General features: G+C 39.0%; 1 protein-coding gene across 1 annotated transcript in view; it reads right to left on the bottom strand.

Annotated features, from left to right (window-relative positions):
• Window positions 1–15,770, bottom strand: part of LOC126470344 (uncharacterized) — a 913,419-nt gene that overhangs the window by 455,195 nt on the left and 442,454 nt on the right. The window contains exons 5-7 of the mRNA XM_050098134.1: window positions 14,202–14,331; window positions 4,147–4,314; window positions 3,080–3,278 (exon numbers count right to left, since the gene is read on the bottom strand). Coding sequence (XP_049954091.1) covers window positions 3,080–3,278; window positions 4,147–4,314; window positions 14,202–14,331 — 497 coding nt within the window. The remainder of the gene's footprint in view (window positions 1–3,079; window positions 3,279–4,146; window positions 4,315–14,201; window positions 14,332–15,770) is intronic.

Raw genomic sequence — 15,770 nt, 5'->3', positions numbered from 1 at the left:
AGGAGGAAAATGAGGAATATTTAATCCTGACAACCACCCACCACTACCTGCTTCAGACCTGTGACAGGCACCTCTTACCCTAAAACAACTATTGCAGTTTGTCAGTGTAGTCAAAACACCTGTTCAATGAACTACTATAAAGAAATATCTATGCCTACCAACCACTAAACCACATCCAGAGGCAAACTATAACACAGTTACATCACATTTGCACAGCACAACATAGTGATTTCAACAACTGTGGCACTATTCATGCTACTTTGACAGTCCCCACCCCTCCAACAGAAGCTCCATTTAATTATTCAAGCATAAAATGTTCCTCCAGCACATGCCATCATCCCAGCTATTAATACCCACCATTCCCTGTACATTACTTGTGTCTACTCCCCTTCCACCTTCCTGTGTGTTCTCCTGCAACTATCTTGCCCTATTGTATTATTGCATTAACAGCCCTTCACTCTCTCTACTTTTATCCTGTGTGTGTGTGTGTGTGTGTGTGTGTGTGATGTGTGTGTGTGTGTGTGTGATGTGTGTGTGTGTGTGAGAGAGAGAGAGAGAGAGAGAGAGAGAGAGAGAGAGAGAGAGAGAGAGAGAGAGCAATTTAGGGAAATCACAGAAAACATAAATCAGGAGGACCGGCTGCAGTTTTAAATCATCATCCTTCCAAATGCGAGACCAGTGTGCTAACCATGATGCTACCTTGCTTGGTAAGTTCATAAAGTAACCAACCTTTATCAGCTTAGTAAACAGACATCTTTACTATAAGAGCACAGGCTTTTGCAGTCTGAGTACAAATGTGTGTGTCGGCATCACATGTGATAAAACTGTTAACGTGTCATTTGTGCCATTACCTAATGGCTGCAATGCATAATCATTAATCAGTTTATATGTTTGGCCACTGTAATTGATTGAATGGCACTGGTGTTCTCCTTGTTGTCAAATAAAGTGAAGATATTGTCTTGCCACAAGTTTTGGAGAGCATTTCTTTCTCCTGAGGCTTTATTGAACTTCATGGATGGAGCCTGAGAAAGAATGCAGCAGGTGACTAGCTTAATTTATTTTGCACCATTGCTGAAAAACTTTGGTATCACCTGATCTACTTCACTAATGACACCTGTTACAGGAGCAGCCCTTCTCTAACACCAAACATGGTACATCATCCTTACTCTTTTCCCTGAGATTCAACATGGTCTTTTGTCATGGTGTATCTTCTTATGGTATTTATCCTTTGAGCTGATCATACTTTGCAGTCTGAGGAATCTTTGATAGTTGTTTCATCCAGTCAGTTAGTACTATGTGTACTGTGTCATGATCCCGCTGAGTGATTCTAAAAGACCCGAAGTTCAGTTCCTGTCATGTATTATGTATCCTCTTTCTCACCAGGGATTCCCCCTTACCTATCTTTTATTTTAGCTGCAGCCACAGAATCTGTGTATGAATTTATCATGGAACACAGGAACAGTTTGCATTTCATAGCATCTTGATACACAAGATAAGGTTCTAAAACACACACACACACACACACACACACACACACACACATATTTTTTCTCACCTCATTGCCATGTGATAAAGTATTTCTTTCAATCATTTTTTTCCTACCATTCCTGTTCACAACAATGAAGTCTGTTTTCATTTATCTTATGTTCTTCAGTTTTGCTTCTTCCCTTCTACCTGCACTTCATTTGCCTACATCTGCATCAATACTCTGCAAACCACAATGAAATGAATATTGTCACTTAGTATGGTTTCTTCCCGTTCCATTCACATGGTTTTAGTATATTCTTCTATTCCTCATTTAAATCTGGTTCTTGGAACTTTGTAAGCAAGCTTTCTCTGAATACTTCATATCTATCTTCAAGTATCTGCCAGTTCAGTTTCTTTATCACCTTTGACATTCTCATATGGGTCAAACAAACATGTGACCCTTTGTGCTGCCCTGGTTTGTATACATTCAATAGCCCCCACTAGTCCTATTCGGCACACATCCTACACAATTGACCAATATTTCATGGTGGATCACAATAGTGTTTTGTACGCAATATCCTTTGTAGACTGATTGTGCTGTTTTATTGGTATCCAACATTGTAACATTTTTCTGCCACACTCTCGCAACAACAAACTAATCTCTCAGGATCAGTTTTTGCTTATGTGACACACAAAAAGTATTCTTCGAACAAGTGAAGTCTTCTTTGCCATCTTAAGTGAACAAATAGCTTTATATCACTCATGAGAGAGTGTAAGTCGGGTGTTATTATCCACAATTTTTGAGACCGATTCTGTATAATGGGAGTAATTTTCAATTACCTGTTTCTGGAAATAGGTTTTCTCCTTTTACAGTATGAGCCTCTCCAAATTTTCAGTGTTTATTGTGCAGTTTATATTAAGTATGTTACTAATATATTACTACTAATATTACTACTGATATTACTAATAATATATACAATTTGAATAATCTACGAGTAATTAAGTTTGCAGACGAACTGGAAGTTCAGTGGACTGTTAGCAGAGGATTCTGAAAAGCAGTTTGGAGACCATACAAATATACTCCATCAGTACAAATTGCTAAATTAAAGGCTCCCATCACATTTTTCTGTCTGTATGTGAAGACTAATATCAGGAACTACTGTAGCGATTTTGACATGGCTTTCACCAATAGGCAGATTCATGAAGAAGGCTTATGTAAATAATTTATTCCCACTACACCAGACAAGTGGTCCACCTGTAGATTCTTAGTGCTACCCGCAAGAAGCTGGCACAGATCACTAGTTCATATTAAAATGTGCTATCAATATTATACAGAATGTAATTGTGCATTGTCTGTACAATCAAACATTATAAAGTCATGTCAAATAAAACATTAACGTTGGCAGAATTTGTAGTCATCTGCTTTGAACGAGCTGCTATAAGCCTTAGCATCACTAAATCAGAAGTAAATATTAATTTCAGTTAATAACAGGGCATGATCATCTGATAAATCCATCTGTAGCACCAATGTGAAACACAATACAGTATAACAGAAAGTATCACCAGAATGTTATGAATTATTTTTCAGAATGGTACTAGAGATTTGACTTACTTGCATATTGATCCATTTTATCAGATTTGTTTTTGCATGGAGAAATAGCCTGTTCCAACATGTCCCATTTAGTATTCAAATGAGCAACTCTCCACGATACTTCATCTCTCACATCAGGATACCTTGAAAGTAGTTTCCGTGCTTGGTCATTGAACACTTTACGGCGGTAACAATTGCGTCGCATCTCTTCCAAATGACTCTGTGAATGACATTCCACAGATAATCTCAAATTATATTGTATAATGTTGATGATGGCAGAATTGTTATTTACAATCAAAATTACTATCGTTCAAAACTGATAACAACAGAACAAGATGCTTACTAATAAAATATTTATGATGTACAACTGTGAAAAAAAATTAACACAATGGGTTGGCTGTGCACCGACATATTTTGGTATGAAGTTTCAAATTTCAATCTCTCTTTCAAACAAAAATACCGATATCGTAATGTGCAAGAGTGTGAATATTATGGAAAATTATGTTAACTTGATGGACTTTGCTATTCTCCTACACTAATTTGTAAGTAACTGCACTGAACTCAGCCAGACAACAAATCTAAAACTTTACTCCATAGGCCCCCCAGACACAATGTTCCAGATTAATTTTTTCACTTTTATTTATTTATTTATTTATTTTTTTTTATCATTATCGACATTTATCGATGGTATATGAGAAGAAATATTGTCCATCACTGACTCCTGTGTAAGCCTAAACGTCATTTTTTTTTTTTTTTTTACTGTCATGGTCATTGGGAAGTCTTCTACTGAAGAGGAGTAGTTGTGAAGTAGGTATGATTTCACCTTGTGTTTGAAGTTAAATTTCTCGTACAATAAATTATTTACACCTCTGCATAGACAATCAAAATTTATGCTTTTGAGAGCATATACTAAATTATCGTTTTCTTTGGTTAAGTATGGAGTAACTGATCTGTCTGTCTACAGGTGGCACTGTTTTGTGCATTTATTCTATAGCTTTCTCTCTTGAACTGTCCCTGTCAATCTTCTGAGCTACTTCAAGAAAGTGACTCTACATTACGAAAATCAACAATTTTCAGCGGACACTCACAGTTCTGAGATTCTGATCCATAACACTGTCTTCCTTGCCATAAACAGCCTCTTGAATACTATTAAGCCAAGAATAGATTTCAGAGAACTGATTTATAAACTCATTGAAACTCCATGTCAAAGCAGGTGCCACATCCTGGTCGTCCCATGAAAGCTCTCCACTTGCCTCCTAAAACAACGAATTAGCAGATTAAGAAGCAAAATAGAGTTATTATGTACCATAATACATCACATTATGTTTGAGTAAAATAAGAGCTTTGGAAAAATCAATAATGAAGGAAAAAATGTATATCCAGCACATACTTAATTTTTTCGTGCCATAGATTCAAAACTAATAACACATTGACAGGCAATTAACACATGTAACTCATTAGCATCTCAAGTTTGTTTTACACTCGCCTTACTTTGTGTCTGCTTAGATGTGTAAGGCATAATACTTAAGTTACTAACAGTCAGACTTTTAATTTTTTTTATGTCTGCTCGAATGTGCAGAGATAACTTTCACTATCACACAGCACTGATTCACTATCACACAGCAACAAAGGAACTCAAGGGTAGAGTACTGCAAACATTACACTATAATGTGATGTTCCAGCTTTCCTGTACATGTTTGATATTGGTAACAAAGGAAAGTCCTATTTACATGCTGTCTCACACACAATTGTATGTGCTGCATTGTACCTGAAGTAAAGTGATAATCCATTTACATTAACAAAGCACTCAATAGTTTACTTTTCTGTTGGTTTGTATCTGATATCTTAATGAAGATACTTCCCTTATCAGGAAAAGTAACTTCCTTCCTGACTTTCCAACAGTTCATGACTCAGTAACATAGAACGTTGTGCTCCACATGTACATCTTCAGTAATTTCTTCTTCAACTTGAGGCCTGCATTTGACATTAGTAGGTTTCTTTTAGTGAAAAGTGCCGGCCTCTTCACCATTGTTGATCTGCTTCTTATATCCTCCTTGCTTTGTCCGTCATGCATTATTTTGCTTCCAAGGTAGCAGAATTCCTCCCCTTTATCTATTACACAGTCTCCAACATCAATGTTAAGTTTATCGCTTACCTCCTTCCTGCTGTTTCTTATTACTTTTCATCTTTCTCTCATTTACTCTCAGTCCATATTTTGTGCTCATTAGCTTGTTCATTCCATTCAACATGTCCTGTAACTCACACTCACTTTAATTGGGGATGAAATGCCATCAGAATATCTGCATCTGCATCTACACTGCATGAGCCATCTTATGGAGTGTGGCTGAGGGTACATCTAATACAATCATCATTTACCTGCTTCCCTGTTCCATTTGTGAAAGATGCACGGGAAGAAGAAGAAGAAGAAGAAGAAGAAGAAGAAGAAACACAATAACCCTATATATGAGCTCTAATTTTAATGACTTTCTCACCATGGTCATTTTACAAGACATACTTGAGAGTAAGTAATATATCATCTGACCAGTCACCAAGCGAGGTGGTGCAGTGGTTAGCACACAGGGCTCGTATTCAGGAGCATAACAGTTCAATCCCGTGTCCGGCCATCCTGATTTAGGTTTTCCATGATTTCCCTAAATAACTTCAGGCAAATGCTGGCATGGTTCCTTTCATAGGGCACAGCCGACTTCCTTCCCCATCCTTCCCTAATCCAACAACACCGATGACCTCACTGTTTGGTCTCTTCCACCAAATCAATCTATCAATCAATCAATCAATCAATCAATCAATCAATCAATCAATCAATCAATCAATCAATCAGACTATCCTCCAAATATACACCCTTGGAATTTCGGCAGTAAATCTCTCCATGATACATAGCTTCTCTCTTGTAGCCTCTAGCAGCCGAGTCTGTTTATTATCTCCATAGTACTCTCGCACTTGTTAAATGATCCCATGACATAATGTGCCACTTTTCATTTGATCTTCACTATCTCTTTCATTAATCCAATCTAGTAAGGGTTCCAGAATGATGAACAGTACTACAGAACCGGTCTAACCAATGTTTACTAAGGCTCTTCCTTAAATTTCCTTCAGATTCTTCCAATCCATGTCAGTCTGGCATCTAATTCTTGTACAGTTAGTTTTCTGTGGTCATTCCACTTTAGACCACTCCAGGAAATTACTGCTAGGTACTCTATGGTTGTTACTGCTTCCAGAGTTTTTTGCCAACAGTACAAATTAACAGTAATAGATCTCTTACACAATGGAAACTCCAGGTAGGAATAACAACACTGTAGGAAAATATACATTGCTACTTACCATAATGATAACATGCTAAGTTGCAGACAGGCACAATTAAAATACACTTATATGCAAGCTTTTGGTCACAGCCTTCATCAGAAAAAGAGAAACACCACCATTCATTCACAAGCAAGCACAACTCTTGCACACATGACCGCCAACTCCAGCAGCTCGGGCCACATGGCATTCAGCCCAAACCTGTGATGGAGGTCTACACTGTCGCACGGTAGTAACATATGATTCCCAGCATTCTTGTTTCTTGTCTTGTATTAGGTGTTGGATCCAGGAATGGCGCCACTTTAATGCAATGAGGTGTTCCATCGATGGACATCACTTATGGTGTTGGAGAGCCTGTCTGCAATCTATATTTGCCACAGCAATTCCTGAAAACCACCATGGTACTGTCTGCCGATTGGGGGATCCCAAGGAATAGGCAATCACTAAATCTGCTGCCAATAGAATGGCTATAGTTGTGCTCTTGACGACTGCATCTATGCCTCCATGTGGTGGGGTGCTAAGGATGACAGTAGAGGCGACAGCATCCCAGATAGCACTGCTGAGAGTGCATATGGGTGTTTGTCCAGAGGAGTGATGCTTAGGGACAGAATGATTGGAAAATGATCACTGTCACACAGATTAGCATGAACTCTCAAATGATGGAGGGGAGGACTGCAAATGAAATCAGTGACCGAATAAGACCCATTTGCAACACTGTAATTTGTTGGGACATCAACACTGAAGAGACAAAGATTGAGTTCTGTGAATAAAGTTTCAATAGCTTTACTATGGCCAATGGTCACAGTTCTACCCCACAAAGGGTTGTGGGCACTGAAATAACTAAGAAGAGGAAGAATGGAGGGATTTGAGAGATCAGTGCAGACAATAAATTCTCACACACCTCACCATTAGGAGGGAGATGCACATTACATCTATATCTACATTTATACTCCGCAAGCCACCCAACGGTGTGTGGCGGAGGGTAAAATCCAGAAAGATCCTCACATGAACTGCCTCAGCCTCAAATTCATATTGAGTGGATTGTGTTAACTACAGACAGAGTTCAGAGCAGTGCAAGCAGCAATAATGTGATCCCTGCAGGGTCATGGGGCTACTACCATGCAGGTACCTGATGACCGCCCCACAATCGGATGGCCAAAAAGGAAGGGTGCAAATATAGAAAGGCCCAAAAGATGAAATGTACACCACATTGGAGACCTTCCCTGCATGATCCATACTTCCGTAAAATTTGGAAGAGGAATGGTAGGTCAAACCTAATGATGTGGACTATGTAGTGAAGGTCAAACATTGTATAAACTGCCAGAAGAGAGAGGGAAAAAGTAAGTATTTTTTTAACTAGTATCCAAAAGCAAACCAAATTCTAGCATGGTTGACACCATAAAGACTATCCAGTGGAAAGGCAGAGGGGAGAGAAAAGAATGGTAGAAGGACAGACTTGCAACGTGGAAAGGAAGTAGTGCTGCACGGGCCATGGGCTCTATGTTATCCACGTGCACACTCACAAGAGAGATATGAGCCCTCCCTGGGGGAAATTTGTGTTGTGTCACTTTTCATAACCAAGAATATTTCCCTGCCATAACCTATTCCAAAAGTTCAAATCTGTTGGTTACAGAGGTTGCCCTCATGTGTCAGTTCTCTATCTATCTGCTTGAAGTAATTTTCAGACAAGATGGACAGAACAATCTCAAACAAATCCCTGTCCTTGGCACCAGTTTTAATTGCACGACTCTCCCATTCCACAGCTGGCAAACTGAAGTCTCCTCTATTACAATGGTAAGATCAGAATACTTAGTTACAATGTTCTCCAAGTTTCCTCTAAAGCCGTATGTCCATGTGGCTGCTGAAGCATGCCATCTATAAAAGCATGGAATTACTACATCTGACCCATCTTTGTAATGCTTACCTTCAAACAGATTATTTCAACTCACTAGATATTATCAAATTCTTTGTGGAAATAAACATGCCACACCACTGGCATCTGCCCTAACCCTCGCAATATGTATTTCAATATGAATTTAGTGTTTCATTAATATTCACTTCTGGTTTTTGTCAACTGTTCCTAATACTATGTGGCCATGAATAAGTATAATAAGTGAGACTAATTCTGGGTTCTTACAACGAATCTTCCTGCAGTTTACTTATACAACATTAATATTCTGTGCCTGGTGTGCAAAGGCATAAGTTCTCCTCTGAGAGTAACATGGATGACATTTCTTTCTGCCGGCCGTGGTGGCCAAGCGGTTAAAGGCGCTACAGTCTGGAACCGTGCGGCCGCTACGGTCGCAGGTTCGAATCCTGTCTCGGGCATGGATGTGTGTGATGTCCTTAGGTTAGTTAGGTTTAAGTAGTTCTAAGTTCTAGGGGACTGATGACCTTAGAAATTAAGTCCCATAGTGCTCAGAGCCATTTGAACCATTTCTCTCTTACATAGGTAATTCAACACTGTTCTTACAGAAGGGTTCAAGAGAGAGAGGAAGAACACTAAAACTACTATGTTGGCAGAGTATCCACTTTCTTTGTGTAGGGCAGGCCTTCCTTACTGAGGGTGGTCCTACATTTCTCCACCCAATAGCAGATGTCATGAAATTCACATGTGGGATTAATGCAGAATCATCTGAGCCTCTGGTTTAGACCCTCCACTTGGCTCCAAATTAAAGGACCATGATGGGCAATTGACTCTGGGTATAACGTTGCAAATAGCTAGCCATATTCCCATCTGATGTGCTAGGCTAACTGTCTTCACCAATTCAGACATCTGTTCAAGGGAAATGAGAATGTTGTCAGAACCCAGTGCATTCAACAGCTGTATCTCTGACAAGACCTCCCATAGAGCAAACCAAGTGCAAACTGGCCTTCTTTCCCGGACTTTGTTATATTATCCTAAGGTGCTCCATTACCCACCTAATGTCAGAGCTCCTACGACCAACACATCTAAGCTCTGCACTTGTCTGGGTTCGATTGGAAAATTGGTCACTAACAGAAGAGGTGTCCTGTACTGGTTCAAATGTGTTATCAGCACTGGTCAGCACCTTGTAACTATTGCTCAGGCAGAAAGGGACAGCTTGTGTGACCGGTTTCCACATCCATCTTGCACAAATCAGAGTTGTATGAATCTATCACTGCCTGGAACTCAGCCTTAAGAGATGAAAAATCCATAAGCTGTTCCACAAGTGAAGAAACAATGACATCAACATTTTGAGGGGACTATAATGGTACCAAAGGTGTCACGGCTTTTACCATTGATGCACACACACAGCTGCAGTTTAGAGCAGCAGCCAGAAGACCGCCAACCACATCCAGCACAGCTTTCAGCTTCCACTGTAATGTGGATGACATTTCTCTCTTACATAGGTAATTCAACACTGTCTTTACAGAAAGGTTCAAGAGGGAGGGGAAGAACACTAAACATACTCTGTTGCCAGACAGTGGCCAACTCACATCGCATCCACATACAACAAACACAATCGCTACCAATTTCCAATTGCTGAACAAGGAAAATACAAAATATATGTGATGTCTTTCAGATGGCACTGAAGGTGATACTACTATAAAATGTCACAAAAATGGGAGGTGCAAGATGCTATATCAACACGAACTCTGTGAGCATGGATGCAGATACCAAAGGCAGACAACAGAATCATCTATGTTCTTTCACCCAGAATTTTAATCCCACTCCTGAATCAGTCTCATATTTCCATTGTTGCTTCTTTGATGTACAGGTTGATCAGTGGATGAGAAAGGACACATCCTTGATCTATGCCCTTCTCAAACCAAGTGTATCTTTCTTTGTCTCCCATTCTTACTAACCTGTCTCGTATCTGTAAGTATTTCATAATACCCTTCTTTCTCTATGGCTAATACGTATTTCCTGAGAACCTCAAATGTCTTGCACCATTTCACACTGTCAAATACTTTCTCTGGGTTGACAAATCCTATGAGTGTGTCTTAATTTTTCTTGACTCTTGCTTCCATTATGACATACAAAATCAGAATTGTCTATGTCATGCCTTCATCTTTCCTAAAGCGCAACTGACAATTATCTCAGAGATCCTCAGTTTTCTTTCCCTTTCCTACGTATATTATTATTATCAATAACTTGCATGCATGAACCGTCATACAAATTGTTCAGCAGTTTTCACATTTTTCTGCTTTTCAGATCTTCAGGATTGTGTAGTTGATGGGCTATATTCTTCTGAAAGTCTAATGGTAAATATCCTTTCTCATAGAATCTACATACCAACATGATGATTTGTTTGCCTCTGCCCCAACAATTTTAGAAATTTCACAAGAGTGTTATCTATACTTTCTACCTTATTTGCTTGCAAATCAACGAAAGCTCTTTCAACCTTAACAATGGTTTCCCCTCATTTCTTCTTCCACCATGTCAGCAAACAGCTCCATCCTCTCATAGATGACCTCAGTTTACTCTTGCCACATATCAGCAATATCCTCTACCGTTAACAGTAGAACTGTTTCTGCACTCACAAAGTTGGCATCCTTTATTTTAATTTCATCAAAAGTTGTTTTGACTTTTCTATATGCTGAGTCTGTTCTTCCAGCGACAGTTCCTTTTTGATTTCTTGACATTTTTTCCAGAAGTCATGTCACTTTAGCCTCCCTGCACTTCCTGTTTATTTCATTTTTCAGTAACCCAAATTTGTGTGTACCTCTCTCCTACTTAAGAATCTAGCATTTTCTTCTTTCATTGATTAACTGAATTATTTATTGTTACCCAATTGTTCTTTGCAATCATCTTCCTTGTACCTACAATGAGGAGCCAAAACATTGTAACCACCTTCTCAATAGCTTGTTTGTCCATATTTGGAATGAAATACATCACTGACTCAGCGTATCAGGGATCTGACAGTTTGTTGGTAGGTTTGTGGAGGTACATGGCACTAGATGTCTACACACAGGTCACATAATTCATGTAAGTAATGAACTGCTGATCTGCATACACAGTGATGGCACCCGATAGTGACCCAGGTGGGTTTCAGATGATTTACATCAGCTGAATTTGGTCTCTGAGACATCAATCTGAGTTTACTATAATGTTCCTTAAGTCACTGTAGCATGGTTCAGGCTCCAATATAAGGACAATTATACTGCTCAAAGATGACAGCACCATCAGGAACATCAAGCATGAAGGGACGCAGGTGGTTTGCAGCTGTCAGCGTATCTTCAATTACTACCACCGGTTATGGAAACGACCATCGACATAGTGTGGCAAAAAATGTGATTCATCCAAAGAACCAACACATTTCCATTGATCAACGGTCGAATTCTGATGGCCCCATGCCCACTGCTATTGTAATTGACAATGTAGTTGTGTCAACACTTGAACATGTAAGGGTGGTCTGCAGCAGAGCTCCAAGTTCAACAATTTATGACGAATAGTGTGCGTGCACCCAGCACTGTGCTCTTTCAGCAGAGGTACCATGGATCACCTTCTCTCCTACTTTACAGAATAGAACAAGCCTCCAAACCCTATGTTCTGTGGAGAGTTGTGGACATCCAGCCATTTGGCACTTAGTGGTAGTTTCACTGTCCTTCTGCCTTTTTCTGTAGATACTCATGACAGTAGCACAAGAACATTCGACCAGCTTTGCCATTTTTGAGATACTTTTTCAGATGCTCTGTGTAATAATAATCTGCCCTTTGTCGAAGTCATTTATCCCAATGAATTTCCTCATTTACAACCCATATCTTCGCTAGGATGATCCCTTGTCCAAGTCTGCTTACCTTACATACTTTTGTTACAACGTCACGTTGCCACAAGGCCACCTGGTGGCATCCAATGTCATGGTGGACAGTGGTCAAAAATGTTCTGACTCATCAGTTTATATTTTTCCAGCCTCTTTGATTGCCTTTATTGATGAATGGCCATTCCTTTTCAACTGAGCTGCCTAATGTGGTGTACAACATCACAATACCTACAACCTCAAGAGAACTTCAAACACACATCATCATTCCTCAATACTCCAGTGTAATACTCATTTACACATCAATTCTTCTTGATGATTCTCTTATAAGTCAGCCTACTATTCATCACCATTAACTTGGGATTTGAGTCTATATCTGTTCCAGGGTATGCCTTAGAATCAAACATCAGATTTCAGAATCTTTCTCGCGACAGTGTATCCAAGCAGTACCTTCCCACATTTCCAGGTGTTTTCATGTATACCCCATTCCCTTGTTGTCGAACAGCATATCTGTTATGTACTAGCAGAATTTAACTGAAGATCTCAAAGTGTCCTCCACCTTCCTCATGCCTACTTCTGAATCCATATCCTCCCATAATTCTTTCTCCTATTCTTTCTTTTATTAAAGTGTTCCAGTCTCCATGAATATTAGATTTTTATCTCAGTTTCCACACTGATGAGGAAACCACCAAATTGACCTCATATTCTAAGGAGCAAAAAGTACTCTAGCAGGCTATTAGCCCCAGAAATCAATCCCGCACAAAAATTTCGGCCATAATTCTGATAGTATGTGGTTATGACCTTCTGAATGTGCAGCATTCAACAGTTTGTGCACACTGGTTAACTCTCACTACTCCACCTAACTACAGCCCGAGCACAAAATACTGTGTATCAGAGCGACAACCAGCACACTCCTATACACGGGATGATGAAGGCGAAGGAAGAGTAGAAGAAAGAGGGTCATATCTGCCAAACATGTTTTGGAATCTTGTTCTAGAGCACATGGAAAGAGTACATATTATGTCAACCTCGTGTAAATTCATTGTCATTTTAACAATACATGCCTCAAAATCAAAATGAAGAAACTTAAGCAACTGAAGAATTGTTATGAATTGCATTTAATGATTTTTTATTTACAACTTAATTGTGCCACTCACATTGAAGAATAGCACAGCTCCTGCCAATTTACATCACTTCAGCAATGTCAACTTTCCAGTCCAAAGAAAATAATGTACAACAGCAAAGATAACAATTAAACAGTGTTCTGCTACTTCTTTCATGACACACTCATTCATTTCATTAATTTACCCTGCATTTTTGTATCACAGCACAAAAGTCTTCGAAGTAGAGGGTAGAAAGCTGCGCAATTTGGCACAGTAAATGAAGCACTATTGGTAGCTGGTTGACCAACATTATGAAAATGGACCTCTTACTCCACTGTACAGTACTTCACCCTTGGGTATTAGGTGGCTGCAATGGGACACAGCAACTGACAACATGTGTTTGCAAATGTTTGAAAGCTGTACATTCCGATGGACATAAGGGTATATTATCAGAATTATGGCCCATTCACACAGAATCGAGTGCTAGGGCTGATGACTTGCAGTTGTTTGTGATATTCCTTTGTCAGTTAAATGTTCAATACCTTCAATATACTATTTCTATCTTGTCATCTTCTGCTTGTGACTATATTGTACACAAGAAAATGACCTTGTTTCTTACTTATAAGAGGTATCTTCAAGGTTTATTTAAATGCAAAACGCCTGCAGCAATGACATGTATATCAATTATAGATGCCAATATTTTGCTTCAAGAAGTACCCTGGGCTTCTACAACATATAACTTCAACCCTCTTTAAATAAGTATTTCACACTAATGGAATATAGTATTTCCTCAATGCCAATTAATTATGTATACATTATTAAAAGTTTCTACAAACTCACTATGTATAAAATCTTTGAACTATCAAAGTTTTTATTTTTATAAATCAGACACATTTTCTTGAAGGTCAGTCATAATAAATGTAGCTTATGAATAATAAATGATAAAATATTTTATAGTCTCTATTTCCATAAGTGTTCCACATTATCACTCTTGCATACTTTACAACTGTCAATGAGGTTGTTGTCCATAATGTAGTCATAGTTGTGTTGTAAAGCTGCCCAGAATTCATCTTTGTTTACTTCACGACTTCCCCAGGAGTGCCTCCACGATTCTTGCTCAGGATCTCTTCTGAAAGTAATTTAAAAAAATTAATAAATAAATGACACAAAGTTATATTTTATTCTCAGAAATTAGCAGTAGTTTCATAATGTATATTTATTGGCAAAGACAATCTCCTTGCATTGAACTGACAGCAGATATATACTGTTATCACTAACATTAATTTTAAATATTATAAACATAATCACCACCTGTGCTTGTAACTACAAAATTGAGCATAAAAGTTTAATGTTATTACACGAACCATGGACTTTGCCAAGGTGGGGTGGCTTGGTGCCTCATCAATACAGACAGGGATACTTAAGGTAAAAAAACAACAGTGGAGGGGTATCTATGGAGAGACTTGACTAATCTATGGTTGCTGAAGAGGGAAGCACCCTTTTTCAATAGTTGCAGGGCAACAGCCCAGATGATTGACTGTCCTGGACTTGTAACATCAACTTCTTGTGCTGGTGCTGCAAATGCTTGAAAGCAAGGGGAAACTGCAGCTGTTAATTTTCCCAAGGATTTGCAGCTCTGCCATATGATTATACGATGATGATGGCATCCCGTTGAGTAAAATATTTTTGAGGTAAGATAGCCAGCCAGCCCCTCATTCACATCACCAGGCGAGGACTACTCAGTGTGATGTAAACAAAACTGGCATTCTATGGGTCAAAGCATGGAAGTCAGATCCCTTAATTGAGTATGTATGCTAGGATATTTAAAAAGGGAAATGAACACTTCAAAATTAAATATGGTGAGAACTGGCAAAACACGGTGGTAGGAGGGACAGGAAATCTGGTCAGGCAAGTACAGAGTTACAAATACAAAATCAAGTAGGGATAAAGTAGGAGTAGGTCCAGTAATAAATAAGAAAATCTTAGTGTGTGAGGACTATTAAGAACAACACAGTGAATGACTTATTGTTTTCAAGATAGACATGAAGGCAACATCCATCACAGTTTTACAAGTTTATATGCCAAACAGTTCTACAAATTATAAGGAGATTGAAAGAGTGTATTATGACATAAAAGAAATTATTGAGGTAGTTACCGAAGGCAAAAATTTGTGTGAGATAGCGGAATTCTACAGCACAAAAATGAAGAGAAGGGAACCTAATAGGAGAATGTGGTCAGGGTGAAACAAATTAAAGTGGACGCCGTCTGGTAGAAATTTGCACAGAGCATAATTTAATCATTGCTAATCTACATCCATACTCTGCAAGCCACCTGATGGTGTGTGGCGGAGGGTACCTTGAGTACCTCTATTGGTTCTCCCTTCTATTCCAGTCTCGTATTGTTCGTGGAAAGAAAGACTGTCGGTATGCCTCTGTGTGGGCTCTAATCTCTCTGATTTTATCCTCATGGTCCCTTCGCGACATATATGTAGGAGGGAGCAATATACTGCTTGACTCCTCGGTGAAAGTATGTTCTCGAAACTTCAACAAAAGCCCGTACCAAGCTTCT

Source organism: Schistocerca serialis, chromosome 3 (assembly GCF_023864345.2).
Source record: "Schistocerca serialis cubense isolate TAMUIC-IGC-003099 chromosome 3, iqSchSeri2.2, whole genome shotgun sequence".
Classification (NCBI taxonomy): domain Eukaryota; kingdom Metazoa; phylum Arthropoda; class Insecta; order Orthoptera; family Acrididae; genus Schistocerca; species Schistocerca serialis.
Note: the sequence above shows the minus strand (reverse complement) of the source record. Positions and strands in the feature narration are given on the sequence as shown.